Here is a 24,758-nt window from a genome sequence, read left to right on the forward strand (position 1 = left end):
CAGTATAATAATTAGTTAAAATTTTGGGTATTTATACAAACATACTGCAGGAGCATGTGTAATAAAGGAAAAAGTAAAACCAAGTTCCCATCTTTTTTGTATGAGTATATATTTTTTAAATGTCTATTACAGTAATATTATTATTATTTAAAGCACCAAGGTAGTTGCCTTGATAGAAATGAGACGTGTAAAATGAGAAGTGTTTATATGTATTCAAATAACCTTTGTTATTTGCTATACATATGACAGTGGGTTTGCTGTTTGTACAGAGGGCACAAGTTTCTTCAGAAATATCTGAAATTGTTTGAAATGATGAATTTCAGTATCATTACAATTACAATGGTTAAGATATCACTGAAATAAGTTAATAAGAAGAGAAAAATTCAAAGTAAGAGGTCTTTATAGCTTTCCTATTTTAATTGAGATAAGTTTCAAACTTGAGAATCTGTTGTAGGCTCCTTAAATTTCCCCTTAGTAAAAATTTAGAGGGAGGCCTAACAACTATGCACTGTCTTCACAGATATAATAGTTTTACTAACTTACTGCTTTTCATCACAGCATTACATGTCATTGAAAAATCAACAGTTTTCAAAAAATATGGATTTCATACTTGGGGAAGGGTTCGACCATCTTTGTGGACTCATTAAACAGTTTCAAAATATCATTCAGGCATACATTTTAACTTTCAACAAATTCATAACACATCAAACAGAAAATCCATGTGCAATATCACAGTCAACAGCATGAATACAGGAAATCAAACATAGGATATTCATTACAGGGAAATTTTGTCATTCAACAGCTACCTTGATTTTTTTTTAAATTGATTATGGCAATGTTGCCAAAATGAATGACAAGATCCTCAAATTTGCACTCAATGTCTCTCATACGGACATTTCATAATTTTGAAGAAGCTACCTATGCTACGGTTGATTAGTTTAGTTCCCCTCCTGCCATTGCTCTTAATCGGGACTAAAATTGAATAACAGGGTGAGAAAATCTCTACCATAAAAAAATAACATTTCATGAATAATGGTCATCGACTGAGATACGAAAGAAAACAATCATTTACTTCAGTTAGTTGTAACTAATTTTCCATGACTGGAAATTGTTTCTAAATACGAGCAATGAATTGCTGACTATAGAATTTATGCACTTTTTTATTACAAGGAAAATCTTGATGCCTTATGAAAAACAAACATTTATTGAGATGTAAGGCAACAGTGATTTCAAAATGTCAACTGGGATTAATTAGGTTCCATACGCCAAGACTTGCAAGGGGAACTTCTGCTATCGCTCTTAAGAGCAACATATTTTCAATAATTGGTTTACTCATTTTATTCTAAATGATTTTTCTTCTTATATGGCAAAGTATATTCTCAATGATAGAAAGAAAGGGGTGAACTATGACCAAAATATAATGAGCCATTCAAAAAGCTATTACTTTGGAAATAGGCTACATATTTTGGAGAGGGATACTACATATTTAGTTCTCCTGTCCTTAAAATGATATACACCCTTACACCTTTCTGTATAAATGTCCACAGTGAGAGCCTCTTGAGCACAAATTTGATTTGAGTATGAACACAAATCAAGGACATCTTTAAACAGCATTTTAAGTCATTACAAAAGGTTTTGTATACATTATACCACAAAAATCTGGGTTCTGTACCAAACATGGAACAGGACTCATGTGAACTCAGATCTTTTACATGATTCATTATGTATATTGATTTGAAACAACCTAATAGTGACTTATATACATAAAAATTGTAATCAAGATTCAGAAGCGGAGATTTTGCTATTTCCTCAACTAATTTAAGGGGCTAAGTGGATGAGATTGAAGCTGTAGTCCAAAATATAGCAAGCAAGGATGCAATTTGAGTTTCTGGTGGAGGGAGGGTGGGTTACAACCCTGCTTTTATAGTTTATCATTTCATTACATCAAAGTCAATGTGGACAGCATGACACTATCTTATTATCTTATGTATCTCTTACTTTTACAAGGAAAGTGAAAATATACTTCATAACTACTATTTATGTAGTATGAAAGATGCTATTCATTACAAAGTTGATACAGAAGCAACATTTTTTACCTCCAGGTGTTTTGCCTGAAAAGTGTAATCAAAAATGTACTTAAAATATTATTGATTGCAAATGGTTCACTTACCATTTGTACCAAAGACTACTATGTGCTAAGACTATATTGTCATACAATGTTTGCTTACAAATTTTTTTGCTTTACTAATAAAATCTGTTACACTATCCAATCCACCTTTCAGTACTTAGTCCCATTAACCATAATGATAACATTTCCCTCGAACACAATAGTATCTGAAATAAATAAAAGACTTAAAAAAATGAGACACACAAATGAGCAAACTACGCTGATAAATCCGTAGAAATCCATGGAAGCCAAACTTCTTCCTCAACTAGACTACAATGGTAGATAACAGGCACTGAGTACAGACATGTATAAAATGAAAATCATCGTTAATATCTTAAGTGAAGGAGTACAAACTTCAAGTTGTACTTCTACAGACACCTTGGTGAGAATACCTTTACAGTATGCAGACTTAGGAAGAGATCAACATTTAATTTGAAAGAGCACTGACAACAGCTGTAACTTTGGTCAAGCTTCATACAAAAAGAGTTTAATTCTAAAAATGTCAGGATAAATTCAAACTTGATCAAATCACTTTAACCCAATGGCAGGAGCAAAATATAAATAAACATATAACATGAACTCTCAAATAAAATCCTCAATGAGCTCGTAAAAGGGGTTTCAACTGCTAAGAAGCCAGTGTTGTGGATTACATAATACTTAATTATCCAAACTGGATTCAGTCATGCATGTGAATGTGAGCTCATTTCTTAATTAAATAGCTTCCCCACATAATACCCTGACATGTACAACCAAAATTCAAGAGTTAGCTGGCCAAGCAAGATCAACACACTAACCATCACAGAGCTCCAGCAATGGAGAATACCAACTCATAACTTGTACTGAACTGCATGATACCCTCCAATTCATTCCAAATGGCAAGTTCTAGACTTAAATTTTTCCAGTATATTGTTCAATAGTTAGTATATATGTAAATGGCATTTAACAACTTTTATTACCTCAGCATACTATTCCACAATACTTTAATCTGTACAGTTTTGCATGGACTGATCCAGCATTCCCTAACTTATATTCATTTTGTCAATTATTATGAATTAAATTTGATACTCCTATCACTATCATCATTAAGTATTGGAATAATACTACCGAGAAAACTATGGATGAAACATTGAAAATGCCATTGAGAGAAACGGTATCAATATACTTTGAGTATATTTAGGTCATTGATGTCTTTGAATTTATTCAAATAATGATTGTTTCATACAGTGTTCTAATACAGATCTGATTCCTGGATTAAATATGCAGCTCCCAGGTAAATATAATGGCCTAACTCAAACAGATAGGTACATAGCAGAGAACTTAAATCTGAGATACACAAAAAAATTCACTCTGGAGGATTATTGCATGTCACCTTGTTTATTTAATCGACTGATCACAACCCGAGATAGTTATAGTTTTTACAGAAAACACATTGTGACAGTTCACAAGTGCCCCTTCACATACATCTATCTTCTCAACTACCCATGCACCCAAAAAGTTAACACAACACATGCTAGCGTAAAAAAATTTTAAATGAACCATTCTCATAACCTAAACCAGTCTTACCAAGAGAGCTGTCTCTTTTTTTCATGGAAACTGAGAGCTCTGAATTTTTAAGCTCTTAATTGCCACTGAACTATGGATCTGGTAACTTCTGGCTTTCCAACAGATTATAAACATCCATTACCCTCCACAGCAGCCGTAACTGTAAGAGTTGGAGCTGAATGTGAAGCCTCTACCTCCGAGCCATACTTGCTGTAGCCATTGACACTCTTCATAGCAGCGCTACTCCTAGCATTACCCAACAATGGTTCCTTTTCATCGCTGTTCTCATGCCCTGCAGCTGCCCCATCACCCTTCTCAACATCATCACCTCCAATCCCACCACTCAGATAGCTCTCTGTTTCATGGGTGTCAAGAGCTGGCTTCGCAGTTGGGGACTCACATTTGAAGGAATGGTAGAGTATAGTAACCAATGCCTAAGGAAAGCCAAAACATTAAAATTCATCAGTGGCATGCATTTGAATTTTATTACCAACATAATTGTATAAATTTGTTAGAAAAGAATTCATCATTTCCTTATTATTGTGATGCTGTAAGCTCTACATGAAATGCAAATCTGAATGTATGAAAGCTTAATAATTCAGCTATTGACCCTAGGATCTGAAAAAATATTGGCAAGCTTTCTCTTTGAATCCTATGAGGGCAAGTCCAAAGAAAGGAAAATATCTGGTCACCTGGTATTTTGTGCATACATTTTTTAATACACCATACTTTATGGACATGCACACATACCAATCTCGGTTTCCATAATTTTATGCTTTAAACTACCACTTGTAACTTGTACAATGTTCTCTTAATCTGATGGGAAACTCTATATGGCGAATATACACATCATTGTATTTCAATAAACACTGACTTTAGCCTTCAGTTGAACAGAAGAGTAGTGGGTTATAAAGAGAAGTCTTTAAGGATTTCCTTGGCACACATTTATTAAACTATGCTATTTGCCAAGCCTATTAAAACCATTGTTGGTAGCTAATAAAATATGCAGGAAGACACCTGTTTTTACACCCATAACATACTTCCAAAAAGTAAAAAAGAAAAGATAGTAACAATTTTCCACTAGATAAGTTTAACAGCACAACCTGGTTTCAATGTATTACATCATCTTCAGATGACAAAATGATTTCGAGTTCTGTCTTATACATTTTAGCATCCAGGGGAAGGAGGAGGGGTGTGGAAGGGACGGAGGAGAGGAAGGTTGGCCAACTAACCAATAGGATGCGAAATACAAAGTTTAAAACATGTCGAAGAAAGAGTACATAAAGTCTAAGGGGCCCACATGGGTGAATCACCAATCACATATTGGCAGTAGGGACGGCGTCAGGAAACTAGGGGGGGAAGTGGTGTGAGTTACTGGAAAAGAGAAATGTTTGCATAGGAGTATGAAATGCTAAGTTTAAAGTTTTACAAACAGCTCTCATGAAGTCTCTGAAGACCACTTGGTTGATTAACCGCCATCTGCGATCACATCAGCAGGGAAGAGGGGAGGTAGGCTGGGTTGGGGCCAGGGCCAGAGGATTATGGTCCCATGGATAGGCGGGGAAGGAGTGAAATCCTTACACTTAGTGCACATATCCGGGATGGGTGGGGGGGAAAAACAATTACTATCTTGTTACTATCTATTCTTCATTATGTTCGATTTCCACTAAATCATGTCTGAAACTACTCAATTTGTCCAAAAAGTAAGTCAAGAAATCTTTGATACTATTTTCTGGCTCCTAAAAGTTATTTCTAATATGTATTGAGGCAACTGACATAGGTGGCAGATCAGTGGCAAACTGCAGTGATATCCCATCATTCATTCCACTAAAATGAATGACCTGTACCAGTTTAAACCATAAAAATATTTTTGCCGCCTCCATGACTTTCCTAGAATATCTGGATCTGTTAGGTGGAATATTATGCGACATTTCAACATAATATCTTGTTGTTAAAGATGGAAATTCAGATGAATTACATCTTATATTGAATACTGTGTGAACTAAGCAACCAATGTTCATGTTCCTTCTTTCAGACAAACCATGCAGAAGGGTAAATGAAAAAAAATTGTGATTTTGCAGAATAAAGCAGATTGGAGCATATGTAGTGGATGTGACTCCATTCCAAGTTCATGGACAGTGCAGAAGTCAATATCCGTACTGGGAAAGTCTATTTTGAAGGACAGTAGATAGAACAATGGGCTGCAGGAAAAGTAATATTGCCTCTTGAGACAAACCGTGGTCTAAAGAGGCACTTAGCCTTCCCATCTAAGTCCCTCCTCCTCTCTCCAATGGCCATTCCCCTCCAGCAAGTGACATTCTGCACCACCGGTAGTGAGCGCACACATTTTCAAACAAACCCTAGAACACCTCTACAAATGTCTTTTACATCATCGAACTATTCCTCTATCTTTATCACTCGGGAAATACATGTATGACACCTTCTACCAACAAATACCTAAATAGTCATCTGCCCTAATGTCATTCTTAGGACAAAGAATCAATTAGCGATTGTGGAACAAAGAGAAGAAAGAAGTTATTAATCCATTCCCCGGATTTGAAAATCATTTTTCCAAGCACCAAACAATAATTTCACACTCTTTGAAGGAAACAAATGCACACACGTAGATAAGATGGACTGTGTCAGGTCTAGGATTTTTCTATGCGCAAGTATTTCTATGAGCAATGAGTACTCACCAGGATAAATGTCATGGCTGCCATTATAGATGAACAGAGAGGAAAACCATAATGCTCAACGAGCACTCCTCCACAGAGGGGACCAATCACTTCACTGTAAATAGCAATGTTATTGATTAAATGATTAGAGTTATCACAGATATGCATAGATCATTTAGGAAACTTAATTTCTTCAATTAAAGAATAGGACTGCAGCCGGAAAGAGAACACGTCCAAATTTGAGGAATATTTAGCAAATGTACAGTAAAATAATGTTTTAAATCATCATCATTATTATTTGTGTGAATACTCAAATTAAAGTTTTATGTTTAGTACCCATATTCTTCAGCAACATGATAATTTACCACTCCTTAATTTCAATAATGTTTTTTTTACATTTGTACTGTCTGTCACTCACTGTCTCAAGTGAGTCCCCTGACTTCAACTAACTCACAAAATGAGTGCCACTTATTCAAAATGACATCAAGTAAAAATAACTCATGGAGATATTCCAGCATCTGACAAAGGCCGAATGAAATACAGCCCCCAAATCACTGAAATAACTCAAAGACAAGGTTTTTATCAGTAATTTTGAGGAAAAATTTGAGATGGGGGGAGATAACCATTTGAGAGCTCTCTCAATAAGAGTGATCACTCATTATGTAGCTTGGCCATAATGATTAAGATACCTAAAACATTACACACTTGTCAATGAAAAAAAATTAATACTTACCCCAAGGAGTACATGCAAGACCATATTCCAGCAACAAGGCTGTAAGTTCCCAAATCCTCCCTACACCCTCCTTCACTGGAAACAAGATGAAAAAATTCGGTGCATAAATATCCAAAAAGCTTGAATTTAACATTATGCTCCAGAGAAAGCTTCAAAAGTATCACCAGTGTTAATTTGTTAACCAAAACCCACTGAATGAGTGAAAAATAATCATTGTTATTATTATTGCTTTCATCCCATGTCAACATTAACATGAAGAATAAGATGAGTATAAAAATTCAAATATATATAGGTGCATATGCAATCTATAAAAGATACAATGGTCACTCAAACATAGTATCGTTAAGATACTCTCTAATTGATTAATACCATTTTCTCAGCAAGAATTTTTTTCAATGAACATTTCAAGAATGAGACTCTGCTAACATTTTTATAGAATTTGCAAGTTTATTAAAAAATCTCAAACGCATCTCCTTGGGTCAATTGACAATAGCTATCCTGACTAATTTCAGGTACATATACTACTAAGAGTCCTCATTTTACTGATGAAACATCTGGTCAGTTTTCTATTGCTGTTCACATAGTTAAACTACAAAACAGTGTAAAAATGACTGTTATGTGATCTTTAGAAAATAGCAGCCATTGCCAAAATGTGGTTGCTTGTATCAACAACACACAAAAACAATCCCTATATTATGAATTACATTGTTTCATGAATACCTTCCCAATTTTACTTTAATATTTTGGATGGAGTGGTCTTCTTTTGCCAGTGACTTTTCGTTTCAATAATTCACTGTGGAAAAATAAAATTAACACAACTCCCCATTCATTGAACTCTATAACTTATAATAGACAACCATATTTTAAAAAAATAGTTCAAATAAACCTAGCAATCAGAGTAATCAATCATACATTTTTATTAATGTTAAACTCTAAATTGTAAACACCATCAAATGAATCTTTGAAAAACTCAAATGAATAATATGTACATATCACACATATACACAGTAGCTTCACTTGAATGGTACAAGCACCAAGTTCAGCCAGCAGCTTTAACATGTCAATTGACCACCTTGGAGAGTGTCTCAACATCAGCATATTCTCCAGCTACTGTAAATAGCCCACTACACCAATTACAGATTCAATTACAAAGTATCAAGAAAAGTAATACAATCATTCTAAATGATTCATTCCGTTCCTGCCAAAAATTATTTTAATCTATGAACATTCATTGTAAATCATTATCTCAAATTATACAGAATATCATAAAACTTATTCTAAAGAACATATAGTAAGTATAACTGAAAATTTTTAAGGCTAATAGACACATGGATGCCACTTCATCCACTGTTCCCTGCCACTTGTCCATTGTTGGCATGTTTATACGGGTAACGTAGAAGCACACAAAACAAAGTTTTAAGTAATTGTAAACTTGTGTCTAACCATTTCCTTGCTGTGAGAATTCTAACTAAGTTAACCTTATGATTGAAACATAATGACACATGAAAAAATTTCATTAAAAAATTTGGCAAGAAACTTTTTCAACTAAATTATTTCACAATTTCTCCAAATGCAGTATTGTCTCCCACAGGACAACCTGACTGTTAGACAGTGAAATTCTTTAGTCTTGAAAACTGTGTGTAAAAGAATTACTCTTGAATACTACTCCAATGGTGAGACTGAATTATTCTCTATGCTACAGGACTTACATAGCATTGTCCAAAACTCCTTGAAATGTCGGCAGAAGGGTCAGGGCAACAGCAACACCCAAAATTGAGAGTGACACCAGATTCAACCAGACAGAGCTAAAAATGACATGGGAAAATTAAATTATTTTCCAATGAAAATATAACTATAGTTTTAAGTTTTCTTTAACTGGTAGTTAGATTGTAGTTCACTGATAAACTAGTGAACTACAATCCAATGGCTTAACCCACAAACTCAGCAAAACAAATATCTTCAGAGCAGAATTTAAAAATCTCTTTTTAACTGCATTTTCCACACCAGCTAACATCTTGCCTTTCTGTCTATATTTCTTCAGGTACTCTTACTTCCATTGGAGTATATCAAATGACTGCTTCTTGAACTGCAGTAAGATTTCTTTCATTCTAATTCCCTTTCATTATTTTCTATGAATATTGGCCGTAGTAACTCATAGAAAAATTTCAATGACTAGTATGTAAAAGAATAAGATGGTCGACCCAGTGCAGCATGCAACTTATGTACCCTAACACAAGTCCATAAGAGCAAATTTTTTAATATTATCATATTATTTGGTCATTAGCACTTTTAGTCACAATGATATTTATATTCATTTCACCAAAAATCGCTGACCGACTTTCAGTTTTGGCATGCATTTTCATAATTACATGGAGTTTGGTGGAAAGAGTTGAGAGGGTGATACCTGACTTTGGTTGTAACACAATTAGCATTGGTTTTCCTAATCTTTGTGAACACTTTACTACTGTCACTTAACCCAGAAGTGCAAGTAATTAAAAGCCAGCATTATGACTCTCTGTTAATCATTTTACCATTTTATAGCTCTTGCTTGCAATAATGCTATTTTGATGTATGCAGCAAAAAATACTTATCTATTAATATCTAATGCAATACATGAGAATAACCTTTAATAAAATTCTAACCCTAAGTTCATCATGGGGCATACCAACTACTGCATTCATTATTATAAATTTAAAAATGAAAATTTAACATGTACAAACATTCATAGGCAGTTGCACACCTTTTGAGGCCTGGAATGAAAGGCGATGGCCCTAAGAGAAGCAACCCAACCGTTGAAGCTATTAGTCCCCATGCCATCATGGACCAATGATTGCTGAGACGATCTGCTAGCCATCCCCAAAGTGGGCTTGATACAGCATAAACAGCAGAAAATAGCAAGAAGATGAGTCCAATTTCTTCAGCTGATAACTGAAACTGAGGGAAAAATCACAGGAACATAAAATATTTGTAGAAATACCTTGACAAACACATGAGAACAAGCAAACTCAGAACTTGAAACCTTTAATTATATGGTAGTCTTCCACTTTACGGTAGGTTTTAAGATGGAAACAGATGGTACACTACCACAGTTTTTATCCTCACCTAACAAGACAAAACCTAACACCCCACACTACATTAAACTGTTCTTCAATTCTGCATCCTTTCCATCTCCCTTGCCTGACATCTTCCCCTCTATCTCAGTCTTCAACATCTCATTGCCAATCAAAATGCTCTATGAGGTGTGTTCAAAATGTAAAGTGACTTATCAAATTTTGTGGGCAACATAAATTTGATTTTATTTTTTATTGAGTTGGGCCGAGAAGATGCCAATGAAGAAAATTGTTTTGAAAAATCATTGGATCACTATATGAGAAGTTACTGAGGATGTTGGCATATTGGTTGGCTCTGGCCTGCAATTTTTTTGGAGGCTTTGAGCATGAGATATGTGTCAGCAAAGTTCTTTCCGAAATTGCTTAATTTTGACCAGAGGAACCATTGCATGAGCATCACTCAGGAGCTGTTGAATGACGTCAAAGATGATCTTGATTTGCTGAAAAGGATCATAACTGGTGATGAATCATGGAAAAAGGTTATGACGTCAAAGTCAAAGCCCAATCGTCCCAATGGAAGAACCCAGGAGAACCAAGACCAAAAAAGCATGACAAGTTCTATCAAATGTCAAGGTTTTGCTCAATGTTTTCTTCGATTATCGTGGTGTAGTGCATCAGGAGTTCTTACCACAAGGTTGCATGGTCAATAAGGAATTTTACCTTGAAGTTATGCACCATTTTCAAGCAGTACTACCAAAAAAAATGTCCAGAATCGTGGAAAAAAATGCATGGCTATTGCATCACAATAATGCAACTGCTCACTCATTGCTGCTTGAGAGAGATTTTTTGGCCAAAAACAACACCACAATTATGCCTCAGCCACCATATTTGGCCCCATGCAACTTTTTCCGGTTCCCAAAACTGAAGAGACCTATGAAAGGACAGGGATTTGCAATGATTGAGAAGATAAAGACTGCATTGCTGGGAGAGCTAAAGGCTATACCAAAAAGTGCTTATCAGAATTGCTTTGAGGATTGGAAAAAGCATTGGCACAAGTGTATTATATCTTGGAGAGATTACTTTGAAGGGGATATCTTGAATATTGCCGAATAAATAAATATTTTTTCATAAAAATATAAAGTCACCTTACTTTTTGGACACACTTCGTACATCTGCTTTTTCTGCCTTCTTTGGATTTATCCCGGCAATCCCCTCCCCTCTCTTACCATACCGAGTACTTCTTCATTTGATTTCCTTTCTCTCCATTTCACCTTCTCATCCTTCTGCTGACCAACATCTCATAAGCTTCCAACCTACGTCTATCTCCTTGCCTCAATGACCATGTTTATGAGTGGCTCAAAAACACATTCCATACCAAAGTTTTAATGTGTCTTTCCTTTCCCTTCTTACTTGGCTTCTCTGTCATCAATTCACTCCTTGTTAAAACTTCATTACCTAAGACAATTCTTTTTCTTAAATCTCAACCACTGTGACCATTTCATTCCAATACACTTCCAAAATATGTAACTGTTCTACTTGCTTCAGTATATGTACTCCTATTTTAACATATACCTTAGCCTTCATCCTTCTCAAAAACCTCATAACCTTTGTTTGGCTTACATTGATTCACATTCTATATCTATTAAACTGATTTCCTAATACACTCAGCAAGTGTTTAGTACAACCTAATAAGAATTTGAATACATGAGTGAAAATACAATAATAAATAAAATCTTTAACACACAATGGCAAGTAAAAAACTTCCCAACAATTGCAGTCTTACTTCTTACCTGCCGAAGATGTGGCTCAAGTGTAGGGTCAAGGAAACCCCATGTGCTTGAGGCAACAACTATCACAAAACTGGTAACAATAACGGAGGGAACTCGCATCATCTCAATAATTGATCCACTGCGACCCTCCATGTCCAAACCTATAAAGCAGGCAGACATAAAGAATCCTTGCAAAACAAAAAATCCCAATTTATATGTTTTCATGGAATATTCTAGAAGCCACACAGGACTTTTAATATGCATGCATATAGGCAGAAATTGCCATGACTTATAAATTAATGAGTGTGAAAAATTTGAATATATAGTAACTAATGAACTCTACTCATTTATCAACAATTTTTTTTAAATTAAGAACAAGTTGCATTCATATAACACAACAAATATGCATGGAAGGAAATACTTTAAATATGTGGCATACAATTTGAAAGGCTAGATAATCAAGGGTAAAATAGCTGAAGAAATTTTGCAAATAAGTATACCCTCACAGAAAAAATGTTGTATCAGCATACTGGACAGCAGAAAATCACTCCATTGAACTCAAAAGAAAAATTTGTTATCCAATGTTTATGATGAAAATTAGACAACATGAAAATACAGTAAAATGATAGAAGTGAAACTTAAAAAATATTACAATGAGAAATAAATAAATATGACGTGTGCATATGCGAGATAAAATTCATTGCAAGCACAAGATACAAAAAATCATACAAACTATACTGGAAGAAAAATTTGATGCAATAAAGTATTCAAATATAGATCAAAATCCATGAAGCCTGAATGTTTAGAGGGGGACTTCAGAGAACTTAACCGTCCCCATACCAAAGAGTAAGAAGGATGATAAATGTGGTAGCAAAATCAATTTAACATATGCATGTAAGTATTCTCATATACAGGTAAAATGATGAAGCAAGTTAATTTTGTTAGCTGAAGACCATTTTTACTTCACAAAAATTAGATACACATAAGGCCCTATCCCCCAGGCCACTGAAGAGGATTCAAAAGGATCGCTCAACTTTAGCTGTAATCATTGCATTTGAGAAAGCATCAGAAGATGTTGGCAGGAACGAAATTTTTTGATAGGAACTTATGTCCATAATCTCCAAAAAAATATTCATTTCTTAAAACTCAGTTTGATCCCAACAATAAGAGGGGCTGTACTGCAATGTGATGATTATTTTATCATAATGCAACACAACTGGAGATGTTCTTTGAAAACCAGTCTATTACAAATAAACACCAATCTAGGAAATGGATCATAGTTGTTACAAGAGAACACAATGAACTTACAAGTGATAGTTAAACCTGAACAACTAATGAAGTTAAGAACATTTTGAGAGACTCAGAATATTATAGAATCCATTTAGAAATACATGAAGAAGATGCAAGTGATCAGATATGGAATAAAATAATGAGGAAACAAGAGTAAAGAAAGAAGTAATAAAATTACTGGGCCTTGAAGCTGTCTGTTCATGGCTTAAATAATAAAACAATATGTGAAAAAAGTAAAACATAAATTAAGCTAAGCAGCTAGCATCCACAGAGAAACAATCAGCATTCTTAAGCTTAGGGGATGTCACAACAGAGAAAAATAATTAGACAAGAATGCAGACCTTGAAATAAATGATGAAAAAAACTTGAAAATTATCAAACAAAAAGTTGAAATATGTGATGATTTGCATCCCAACAACCTCATTTAGACAATAATCATAGAATGATGAATACCACAGAGACAGATGAAAAAAACTGAAAGAAAAGATGGGCAATGTATGAAAAAATCAAGAGACTATTTAAGATCAGAGCAAAAGTGAGACCTAAAGGAAATCAATCTCCAGATTTAAATCTACTGATGAAGACATATACATATTAACAAAAGTTACATGTCACCTTAAGTGGAAAAAAATGCAAATATGCTGAAGCACATGACATAGCATTTTACTTTTAAAAGATGTACTTGCATGATACCTACTGTGAGAATAAATTAAAGTAGTATATATATATAAAGTAGTAATATAAAGTAGTATAAGTAATAATATATATAAATATAAGCAAAAGATGTAAAAAAAAGTGCCACTCTTGAATAAATTTGACTTCACCTTAAAGCAAACACTGACAATAACTAAAATGAACCATTACAAGTGCTTTGACGTGAGCAATACCAAGCAAACGGGGCAAAAACTCACCATCACCAGGAGGCAAGAGAAAGTAGTTGACAGGAACAATGATCACCATTAGAACACCGAGGACATAGAATGGGAGGCCAAATCCCCCAAGCTAAAACATAGACCATTGCGACACAAAGAAAAATGTATTAGCTAATTTAAAATAAGCATATCAAAAATATTCTAGGATTTAAATTTTGCGTGACCAATCCCAGGGAATTAAAATTTCATTTTTCAAAAATAAACCCTAGCATCAGTTAAATAAATAAATCTACCCTTCATTAGAATATACACCACTAGCCAAACCAACACCAAGGTTTCATTAAACATGTGATGCACCTTCAACGCCATTATTTCCAGAAGCTCTCCGGCTTACTTTCTGTACCAAACTTATTGCCAATTCAAGAGCAATCAGTTTGAACTACTCTTAGAACATGCACATTGCGGCATATGATTCCTTTAGAGCACCAAGTCACTATACCCATCAGTTTAATTAACAATGAATTCTACTCCTGATTAATGAAACTCTTGTCTTAGTGAAATATAGGTTATTCAATTGCCTTCCAAGAGAAATTCAATTCATTTCAATAAAATCAAATCAATTATGGGTTAATCATCACTTCCAGTAGTAATAGATGTATGCAATATGGCAGCATATAGTTGCAAGGCATTTTCAGTCTTGGTCCATATCCCTAGTGAGGAGCTCTGAAAAAACCTTTCACGTGCCATCTTAAAATTTAACATAATCACTCTTTCTACAGCAATTTTCACTTATTTTTGTGAAAATTCCCATCCTATCATGCAATTTGCGCTAGTGAGGATAAGTTGGTGCTTAAAGTAAGGTATGCATTATGTCTGTAACTGATTTACTTGATTCATCCATCATAAATATTCAAAACACTATCATTATACCATTCTATAAAAAAAGGGAATATGTGCAACCATAAGGATTGCACATATTCCCTCTTACATATTTAAAGCTGAAATTTAAACAAATATTCTGTAGCACAAAAAACTTCAATTCTGAATATTAAGTCTGCATGAAATACATCAATAGCACTTCAAAACCATACAGCCCCATCAACATATTTGTACATTAATAAGCAAATGAGAGAGGACAATTTGCATGGGAATCCATTATGAAAAATTTTCATAATAATCGCTATGAAGAAGAATCTGATGCTTTCCCCACGTATGCTCTCAGCGAAGTCTGTTTGTGTTGTTCATTGGGCAAATTCTGCATTTCCTCTGACATTCATGCAAGGGCCATCCATTGTCATCAGAGCTGATTGTAATGATTGTCAATTTGGCTGGTATATACCAATACAGTGGGGCTTGGTGTCATGTGCCATCCAATTGGTTGACTGGTTCCCACCTTTTTCTATTCTTTGGGTTACTCCTCAGCATGGTTTTCCAAGTCAAAGGCTTCCAAGACTCAAAGTCTCAGCTGTTGGTTTTCTCCTCGGGTCAGATTTAAATGGCTTCCTTTGTCAGCCTTTCCTGAAATCTGTCCACAAATTAACCACCACAACATTCAGCCCTGACGATGAGGGATGTCTTGTACATCAAATTGTCAGCAGAATGTTTGACCCAGTAGTCAACCCAAACAGACTTCAGTCAACAATTGGTATGATTTTCCATGGAAAAATGCCACACCACTGTTTATTTTACTTATTGTCCATAAGAATGCCAAATGACATGTAATAAGACTGGATATCTATAAGCCATTGTATAGAGTCATAGTGCATTGATTGTAAATGGATTATTAAAGCCTGAATATTCATTCTCTGTTTTTCAAACACTAGAGTCAACTACCTATATACACTCTATGCAATTGACTCATGGCTGATCCTGAGGATGATCTCAAACACTATGGATATCATAAAATATTGATAAGCATTTGAATTTCATCAAATGCCAGTTCCATTTTAAGCAATACATGCTTATGTTTAAAAAATCTCCATTTGGACAGTGAAAAAATAAGAATTTAAGGTTACTTTTAAAAAACACAATAATTAGTATAATATGAACTGTACTAAATGACATTTACAGAAATGCATCATAGTAACCTAATTAAAAAAAATACCATGTTTCAGCATTATTACGTTTCTGAAAGTCTTAAAAATCACATTTGGATTTTTGGATATAAAATAATTGAACTTTACTTTGACTTTTCAATTAATATTGCAGCCATTAGACAACAGTTTACAAGAGTCAATTTCTGCAAACTAGGAAAGGCCATGGTGAATAGTATTTGCACTAGTATAGGTTCACAACCAATTAAACCATTCAACCACAACCAATAACTAGCTAAATAATCTTCTTGAGTGTCCTGCTATGATTTTTAACAAGGGCATTTATGGTGTAAGTTTCCAATTTTAGTTGTATGAAATGCAATTAACCAATATGTACTTAGTGAGCAAGTTTTCATCAACTCCTTAAAAGCCCATTCAACATAAGACCATTTCAATAAACAATTCACCATGAATATTTCATAAGCATGCCATCAGATTAAACAAACACAACTGCCAACGTCACATGAGTATAAAAACTTACCGAATATAACAGCCCACCCAATGCAGGACCAACACTCATTCCAAGTCCGACAAAAGTTTCAAGGATCCCCTGCAAATGACATTTAGGTCACTGGACAGTATACAAAAACTCTAGATTGATGTGTAATTAACTTCCCAGGGTTTTCATCTAGGCCCATGGGGGAAGTAAATCCAATTCTATGAACATATTCACTCAAGACTAAATTTGAAAAATGATAAAACTGCCACAGAGCACAAGTGAAAACACACATATAAATGGTAAAAATGCCTAACAGCTACCCACATGCAATTTTAGTTTAAATTAACTTTTAAATTATGCTTTGATGTCATAATTATTCAAGCTGAACCTTTACAATATTTCATATGCCAGTTTTAGATGGCCCCAAACAAATTAAATATACACATTACCTGTCCACTGTACCTAAGGAAAGATGTATTGAAGCAGTCTTTTGGAGGCAGCCCATGCTTGTGACAGAAGGAAACCTTGTACCTACATTCATCTTGCTGTCACATCCCTTTAAATATTCCTTTGGTTGTAACTTTTGCTAGTTATAAGCCAATTCAAGTAATTGAACATTAGAGAGTAAAAAATACTGAGCATGTGAGCTACTTATCTAAATTTCATGGCAAGTTCACAGACATTTATAAAGATAAGTTAAGTATGAGAATGACATCAGGTTCATAAATTTCCTCAGCAGGATCGCTTAAAATTTTAAAATACTTTCAGAAATAGGGGGTCAGTTATTTATCAATTATGGGGCCAAGATACAACATAAATATCCTCTGCTCTATGCTCGGAGAGAGCTCCACGGGTTTTTACCCAAATAAAATATGCACACACCTTAGCGTGCTTGCTCAGAGGTTGTAAAATAGTCCAATTAAAGCTCAACATACAATGACAGTAACATACATAAATATCAGTTTCTATGTGACTAGCTGTATGATAATGATCATCACACTTAAGGTTTTTTCATGGTTTTACATTAACGTAACTTGCAATAACACATTAACATTTCTCTGCAATTATTAGAAGAATAAGGAGGACTATGTCTACTTATTGCTGCCAATGTAGGCTCAAATATTTTCTTCTGTTTATATCATGATAAGCGCTATTATTAAAATGCAGGTTGGTTGGTTTGCCCAAAATATATATCTTTTTAATACAGGTATAAAGGGATGCTTACTTAGTACCGACTCCGATTCAAGGGGAAATAGTAAGGGACAATGGAATGATCAAATGAGTTCTGACACACAATGTCAGACCTTTATAAGGCTGAATTGTCGACAGAAGAATAATGGGTTCATGAAAAAAGTTATGTTTTGGAGAACAATCAGCGAGGGGAAATCGAGGGCAGTTAGGCTGTGATTAATATGACAGATAAAAATCACAACCAATACTAGAGATCAGGCACAGACTGAATCGATATGCAAAAAATATCAGCTGAACTGGTCACCATACACGGGGGTAAAGGAATCTCACCATTACAGATCCCATGTTGTCAGGAAAAATATCTGCCACAAATGTGTAGCTTGCAGTTGAATATGCTGCAGCTCCTAGTGCCTCCGTGCCACGAACCAGGAGGCAATAGACAGTAAATGTCAAATTGTCATCAATAAAGCCCAAGAATCTGAAAATGTTTAAAATGAATACTTGATTGATTATAAGAATGTGAGCTGATGAGAGAAAATCTTGCTTGATTCTCATTTACAACTCATTAAGTATGGACTAAATAAAGCAAAAATAAACTGTTGCAAGGCAAGCATTTATTATCTTAGATGCAGATATTTAGGCTAAGGAGCAGCTACGATGATCTTCTGAAATCATTCTTTATTACTGAATCAAAACATTTATTTTTTTGGATTCTTAATTTTCATTCAAAATGCTGAAGTTTACTGCTTTTGAATGTGTTGTTAATGCATGTAAAATAAAAAATTAATATTATGACCACTGGATTAACAAAATAAAATATTTGAATTGGTTATCAGAAGATTTAGTCATCATAATATATGCTACACTGATAGAATCAGGATGAATACATGGATATAACAACCACAGCAGAAGGCCTGTAATGATGAAATATTTTATATACTCATCTCCAACACACTTATTAGGATATATATAGGTTCTGAGGTCCCTGAAGTTATTTATTCCATGTCATATGGATAATATCAAAACTAAATAGCATAGGATAAACTTGGATTGGTGGAAAGCATAAAGGTGATTTAACATATGAGGACTGCTCAAAAAAGCATGATAATAAATTCCATTATTTACATAATTTATTTTACAAAAATTTTAATTTGCATTGTTAGATTGATGTACAATTTGTACACTAAATGTTTCGTTGGTTACTCTAGTATTGCATCAGCTGCAGCCATTGCAAGCTGAAGCATGTTCAGTTTGCCTACTATATGCATGCCACTGATGATGAAAAATGAATTCCATGAAGGTGTTTCTTCACACTGAGGAACAGCAAAAAGTCAAATTGAATGTGATCTGGAATATAGAGAGGAGGAGTGATACACTTTACAATGATTTTTGGGAGATCTTCATAAATTCCAGGAGGGATTAGCAGGACCCACAGGGCACAAACATGCCTCATGTGAAATTTTTCTGTTACCAACATGTGAGTGTAGTTCTCAATGTTTAGCAGAGTATTCTTGATGTGATTTGACAATTTTCTCTCACATGATGTACAATTTTTCAGTTACCAACATGTGAGTGTAGTTCTCAATGTTTAGCATAGTATTCTTGATGTGATTTGACAATTTTCACTCACATGGCAGTTGCAGTGTAGATGTTTACTTCCCTAAGAATAGTGAATGAAGCTTCAGGCTTCCTTTGGAATTGTCCCTCCTCTTTTAACATTTTAAAACATCTTCCAACTGTGCTTTAGCAAAGAACAGACTCTTCCAAAGTCTACATGGCATGGCATTACATAAGCCTCAGCTGATGATTTGTTCAAGCAAAAGCAAAGTTTTTATGCAGCAGCATGTGTTACCTACATCACTGTAGTATGCAAACTGAAACATGTTTCAACTTGCCACAGTAGCAATACTGGAGTCAGACAAATGAAAATCGCTCTTATCACATATTGATGACATATCAAGCAAAGAATATAACATTAGATAAAATTTTTGTACAATAAATTAAGTCAATGAAAAATATATGATCACTCTTATGTTTAGTAGTATTACATAAATTCAAATTATTGTTATATTAATCAGAGAATAAAGATTACTACTATCATCCTCCGTAATTTTGTCAACCATGTAAAATAAATGGTTCATTTTGTATATCTAGGTGTTTGAACGATTGATTTTTCAGTTGTTTTTTGTGCTTGTGAGCATTGGAAAAGGACTGAGGCATTTATAGCACAGGGTTCTGAAGGAATATCCTTGGAAACCTTGGAATAACACTCTTTGCCTCACTTTGCGTTTTAATGTGTAATGTGTTGCAAAGCATTTTAGAATTCTGGTGTGTTTCGTCTCCATGTTTCCATGGCTTCATTCAGGAAATGGTCAATTTCTTGAAAGAAAAGTTTTAATTAAATTTTCTCATAAGGAAGTTCTCATGAGAAATGTGGTTGAATACTCATATAAAAGTTCAAACATGGGATGGACATTCACAAATGTTTGTTCAAAAACACACATATATATTCTACATGGTGATGATAAAGCAGTGGCATAGGCAGGGTGATAAGAGTAAGGGAGACCAGTTAAAATTCTTCACCAACTCCATTGAGTCATTTGCTAAACTAATGGCATTTTTTTGAAGATTTCTTCCATTGATTTATAAATTTTAATGAGGAAAACCATAGATTAAATTAAAAATCACAAACTTACAAACATTATTTTGTCAAAATAATTTTTTTGAATGTAACTAACAAATGAAGTACAATGGAATACTATCTGACAATAATAAAATAAGATGGCAGTAAAAATAATAAAATTTTAAGTAGCAATAATTCTCCCTTATTTCTTGGTTGATATATTTTAAATTCTCACATTTCTTCCAGTCCAGCTTTAAAGAATAAAGAGTTTGTACATACTAAAGCATTAACCATTTTCAGACTTCTAACAGGTATAGAGAACCTAAATACATGGAATAGTATTTTTTATAGTGAACATATGAGACATCCACCAAATCCTTTGGTGAAGGCACATACTGTGGCATGAAAATCAAAATGCTAGTTTGAATCATATGCACTCGTATGAATTTTGGAGGATGACAATTTACAATATTTTTGGCAAGGATTTATAAAGTTACTTATGATGGAGGGAGGGGATAGTGAGAGGGTCAGATGAAAAATGAGAATAAGGTAGGTTCTGCAGCTGCTGTCGATGACTTTGGAAAGGAATACGGCAGAGAGAGAGAGAGAGAGAGAGAGAGAGAGTTCATTGGAGGGTTTTACTGGAGACAAAGAGATAAGACCTTTTGGTTTGGGAAGAAAATGTCATTGCAAGTTTCCAATTAATAAATTTTCTTACTAAAAGCCTTTGCATTCAATGTAAAATGGCAAGGTTAATCATACATTTTAGTTATCCACCACAGGCTCACTAGGCCAAGATCTATCCACTTCCTCTCCCACCCCCCAAATATTAATATTGAATTCGTGATATTACCGAGGTCAAACTTGAGAAATTTGGGAATGGGGGGCGGCTAATGCCTCCTTCTATACCACTGGATTTAACTGCAAATATGCATTCCCCTTGTTTTTTATGTAATTACCACTCTTCCTACTGCCCTTGTAGATGCATGGTAAAAGTAAAATTACATGAAAAATTCCTTAAGCTATGTACTCTTTGCTGGCTATGATAAGCCTGTGATAATATTAATGAATTTTGTCGTAGAATCCTTGATGTGAAAAGATTGCTGAAATACTGGCATTGCTAAGGCAATCATATGACAAAATCACTCCAAAGAGATCTTGGCTTAGTATAAATTCCACCTTAAAGTTTTAAATATCCATCGGCAATGTTAAATTTTTATTTTGCAATTAGGAATATGAATTTCCAACAGTATATATCTGATAGGGTAGTAGGCACCTCCCTAGAGTGGTCACTGTAGGAAAGTTTCACAATAAATACTAAAAGAATCGCTCTTCTTTAAAGAAAAAATTAAGAGATTAAAAATTGCAGGGTGATTTTCTTAAAAGGCTGCTATGCTATTTCACTTACCCAAAAAGAACATTGCAGCACCCGGCAACAAACATCCCAGACATGAAAAGAAATCTTGCACCAACCTGGGGAATCTGAAAAAAAATAAAATAACCTTAAGCCAATGAGCTCTGAGTAGTGATTACCAGGGATTATTTTTAAGATTTTTACCAATTTCCCAAATAATGGGGACGACAAAAACATGACCAATGCATAAAAGCTGAACACAAAACCTGATGTGGTGTTGGTCATTCCTTTGAATGCTGCCTGGAATGTGGATAGAGGAGGAAATTAAATAAAATAATTACTATTATTACTAATATAATTGTTATTATTATGTAATTTGGTTTACACATTTTTCTATTTTTGTAGCATTCCACAAACCTCTTTAGGGAAAAATGGTGCCATCACTGACATTGAACAGAAACTGACAAAATCCACCAATGCGAGAGAAAATAAAGCCAAACGCTGACGGCGAGTAAAGTTCCTGAGGTCGTGCGGGTTAGGGCGGCGTTGAGTACGTAGCAACCTTTCCCTAATCCTACGAACCTCTCGTGCTGTATACCGTCGCTGTTGGAAAGCAGACTCCGACTGACTTCTTGTGCACCTTCCAACAACTGTAGCACCTAGGTCCTTCCCTAAATCTTGAGGATAACCGTTGGCATCCAGCAGATCAGGCAAAGTATGTCTATCATTTTCTCCTGGAGTCAGTCTTTCATTATCACTCATATTAGGAGAAACGTCTGTATCTGATAGGACAGTCATTGTGATAGCTTACAAACCAGCACGCGGCCAGTTGTTGCATTAACTATTTAAGGCACAGCCGGCTTGACGAAAGTTAACGTGGTTATTGAAATGTACTTTACATGGTCCTGCGGAAAAGGCCTTCCATTCATGTTTAATTAAGTTGTTCTACTGACGATAAATTGTGTTTATAAACAGCGCTTAGCACGGCGAGGAATGCAAACGAATAAATATGTAAAGTAAATAGGTACAACACTTCGTCCGAGTGTATCTTCATTGTTTGTTGATTTACGCCTTTAAAAAACGGTCGTCACTCTAGGTAGATAAAACTCCCTGTATTAAAATAAGAGCCTATCTTCCGAGAAAAAATGAGCGGAAGCAGTTATTATCCAACATAGGTGCACAACCGACGCAATAACACTAAATTGATACCTCAGCAGACATCTTTCCCACTCCCCAACCCCTGAAGTGTGGTGCGCACTCGCCATCAGCTTTGTTTGTTCCCAGAGGAGAATTGTTTGTTTGCTGATCGAAATCAAGAACGAAGCGTCCGGGATCACATTGGGCAATTTGGGTAATAGTATATTTGATCATATTCATATCTGAGAGTACATTTAATCCATTTCCGAGGATTCGCATTCCCAAGTTCTCTATTGAGGACCATCTAGTTGTGGAAACATTCCCTATTTTAACATAATTTGCATACTTCTTTAACGGCAATCTTATAACGCCTCTTGTTCTGATTTAAATTCTGAAAATATTAGTTTTTCTGATTTCCAGAACAATTACTTCTGGCGGAGTATTTTCTCGAGATCGTATACTTCTCTTAATATCGCTTTTTATCGTTTGCTTCTTTTTCAGTTGTACGTGGTACGATCGTCAGGTGGCTCTGTATTATTTGATCATCGTTGTCTCTGAACATGGCGATGGAATTGTTGTAAATGATTATGAAATTAACGAGTGATAGCCGTTCAGCTGAACCAGTTACTCTGTGACTGGAGATATTATTATACAATGTCATCTTTACATTTCGTGGTTCATCCTCTGCCTGGAACTGAGGACCAGTTGAATGATAGGTAAAACATAATTTTCTATGTTGCCATGTTCTACGCTATTTGTCCAACAGTTTGTGCTAACTTATTTTGCCTTTTCAAAAGTGCTAACGTGAAGATAAACTTAAAGAATTTGTTGTAGTAGTCCAGTTAAATATAGTTATTTGCGGAATTTTGGGGACTATTGAAGTTTATCGGTACTTGGTAACATTAACGTAGGGCTAGGTCGTCCATAGTACATTCGAGAACAACAAATGCAATGAAGTATTAGTTAACTCATAATTGGTGGAGAGTGGAGTCTTAGTGAAAGTGCACCCGAAATTGATCATGAGTGTTGCATTTATACCTATTTGAAAAGTGTGAATGTTAAAATCAGGGTATCGAATTTTTTTGTATCACTATATAAGGCTAATGGTTGCACCCGTTTTTGTTATTTAACGTTCGTGTGTTTGAAGGCTTTCATGATATTGCATTTAACCCATCAGTACATTGGTAATATTTTCAATGAAAACAGATGACTTGTTTCTACGCAGAATTAACGTGTTTTTATTTTTCGTTTCAGGCTTAAAGAAGTTGCCGATAAAATCAATAGATTTGGATATGTGACTCCCAATGCATTGGGAAATTTAAAAGTTTCAGTGAAGCAGTGCGCAGTTGGTCCATCTCATTTTGCCCTTCTGCTCGAAGATGGTCGAATCTGTAGAGTGGCCTTTTCAATTATCTCTGATAGGCTTGATCTGTCAAAGAACGATGCTAGCAAAAGGTGGGTAGAGATATTCATTGTGTCTGCTAGATAATGACACTTTTATGTACTTATTTTACCTGGTACAACATGCTTTTTATGTACCGGGACGATAATTTTGTTTTGGACTTAGGAGCGAATAGCAGTTTTTTGTGAATTATTTTATATACCGTCATGGAATTCGCTCGTGGGTCGTTAATATACCCCAGTATGAGAGTATTACAGTTTAAGCATCGTCCCTTTTTGTTAATATTCATGTGATGGGTGGTAGCATCGCCAATTGTATCCCTTATAACTCTGAAATCATTGTAAAGAGCACTTAATATTGTATTAGTGGCAATTTGGGGTATTTTACGGGCTGTATGGTGCGTAAACTTTGACAATTTTGC

General features: G+C 34.8%; 1 protein-coding gene across 1 annotated transcript; it reads right to left on the minus strand.

The window, feature by feature from the left end:
• Nucleotides 1-109: 109 nt before the first annotated feature.
• LOC139697365 (MFS-type transporter SLC18B1-like) lies at nucleotides 110-23,379 on the minus strand. Its single transcript, XM_071596038.1, has 12 exons — nucleotides 22,216-23,379; nucleotides 22,003-22,098; nucleotides 21,853-21,926; nucleotides 18,152-18,299; nucleotides 16,673-16,741; nucleotides 14,138-14,228; nucleotides 11,958-12,097; nucleotides 9,858-10,051; nucleotides 8,827-8,922; nucleotides 7,118-7,192; nucleotides 6,406-6,499; nucleotides 110-4,143 (listed from the first exon to the last, which is right to left on the minus strand). Exons 1-12 carry the CDS (start codon nucleotides 22,594-22,596, stop codon nucleotides 3,835-3,837), a joined length of 1,767 nt encoding a protein of 588 aa, XP_071452139.1. The 5' UTR covers nucleotides 22,597-23,379; the 3' UTR covers nucleotides 110-3,834.
• Between the last annotated feature and the right edge of the window lie 1,379 nt (nucleotides 23,380-24,758).

This window comes from Hetaerina americana, unplaced genomic scaffold (genome assembly GCF_022747635.1).
Source record: "Hetaerina americana unplaced genomic scaffold, ioHetAmer1.1.p SCAF_73, whole genome shotgun sequence".
Classification (NCBI taxonomy): Eukaryota; Metazoa; Arthropoda; class Insecta; order Odonata; family Calopterygidae; genus Hetaerina; species Hetaerina americana.

Bases quoted from the DNA above. Each gene is read 5' to 3' on its own strand.
- LOC139697365 (XM_071596038.1), bottom strand. From the start codon at position 22,596: ATGACTGTCCTATCAGATACAGACGTTTCTCCTAATATGAGTGATAAT. The intron at 16,742-18,151 runs GTGAGATTCCTT...TGTCATTTGCAG, and splicing joins ACAACATGGGATCTGTAATG to GGGATCCTTGAAACTTTTGT. The intron at 7,193-8,826 runs GTAAGTCCTGTA...TCTTGTTTCCAG, and splicing joins GGAGTTTTGGACAATGCTAT to TGAAGGAGGGTGTAGGGAGG.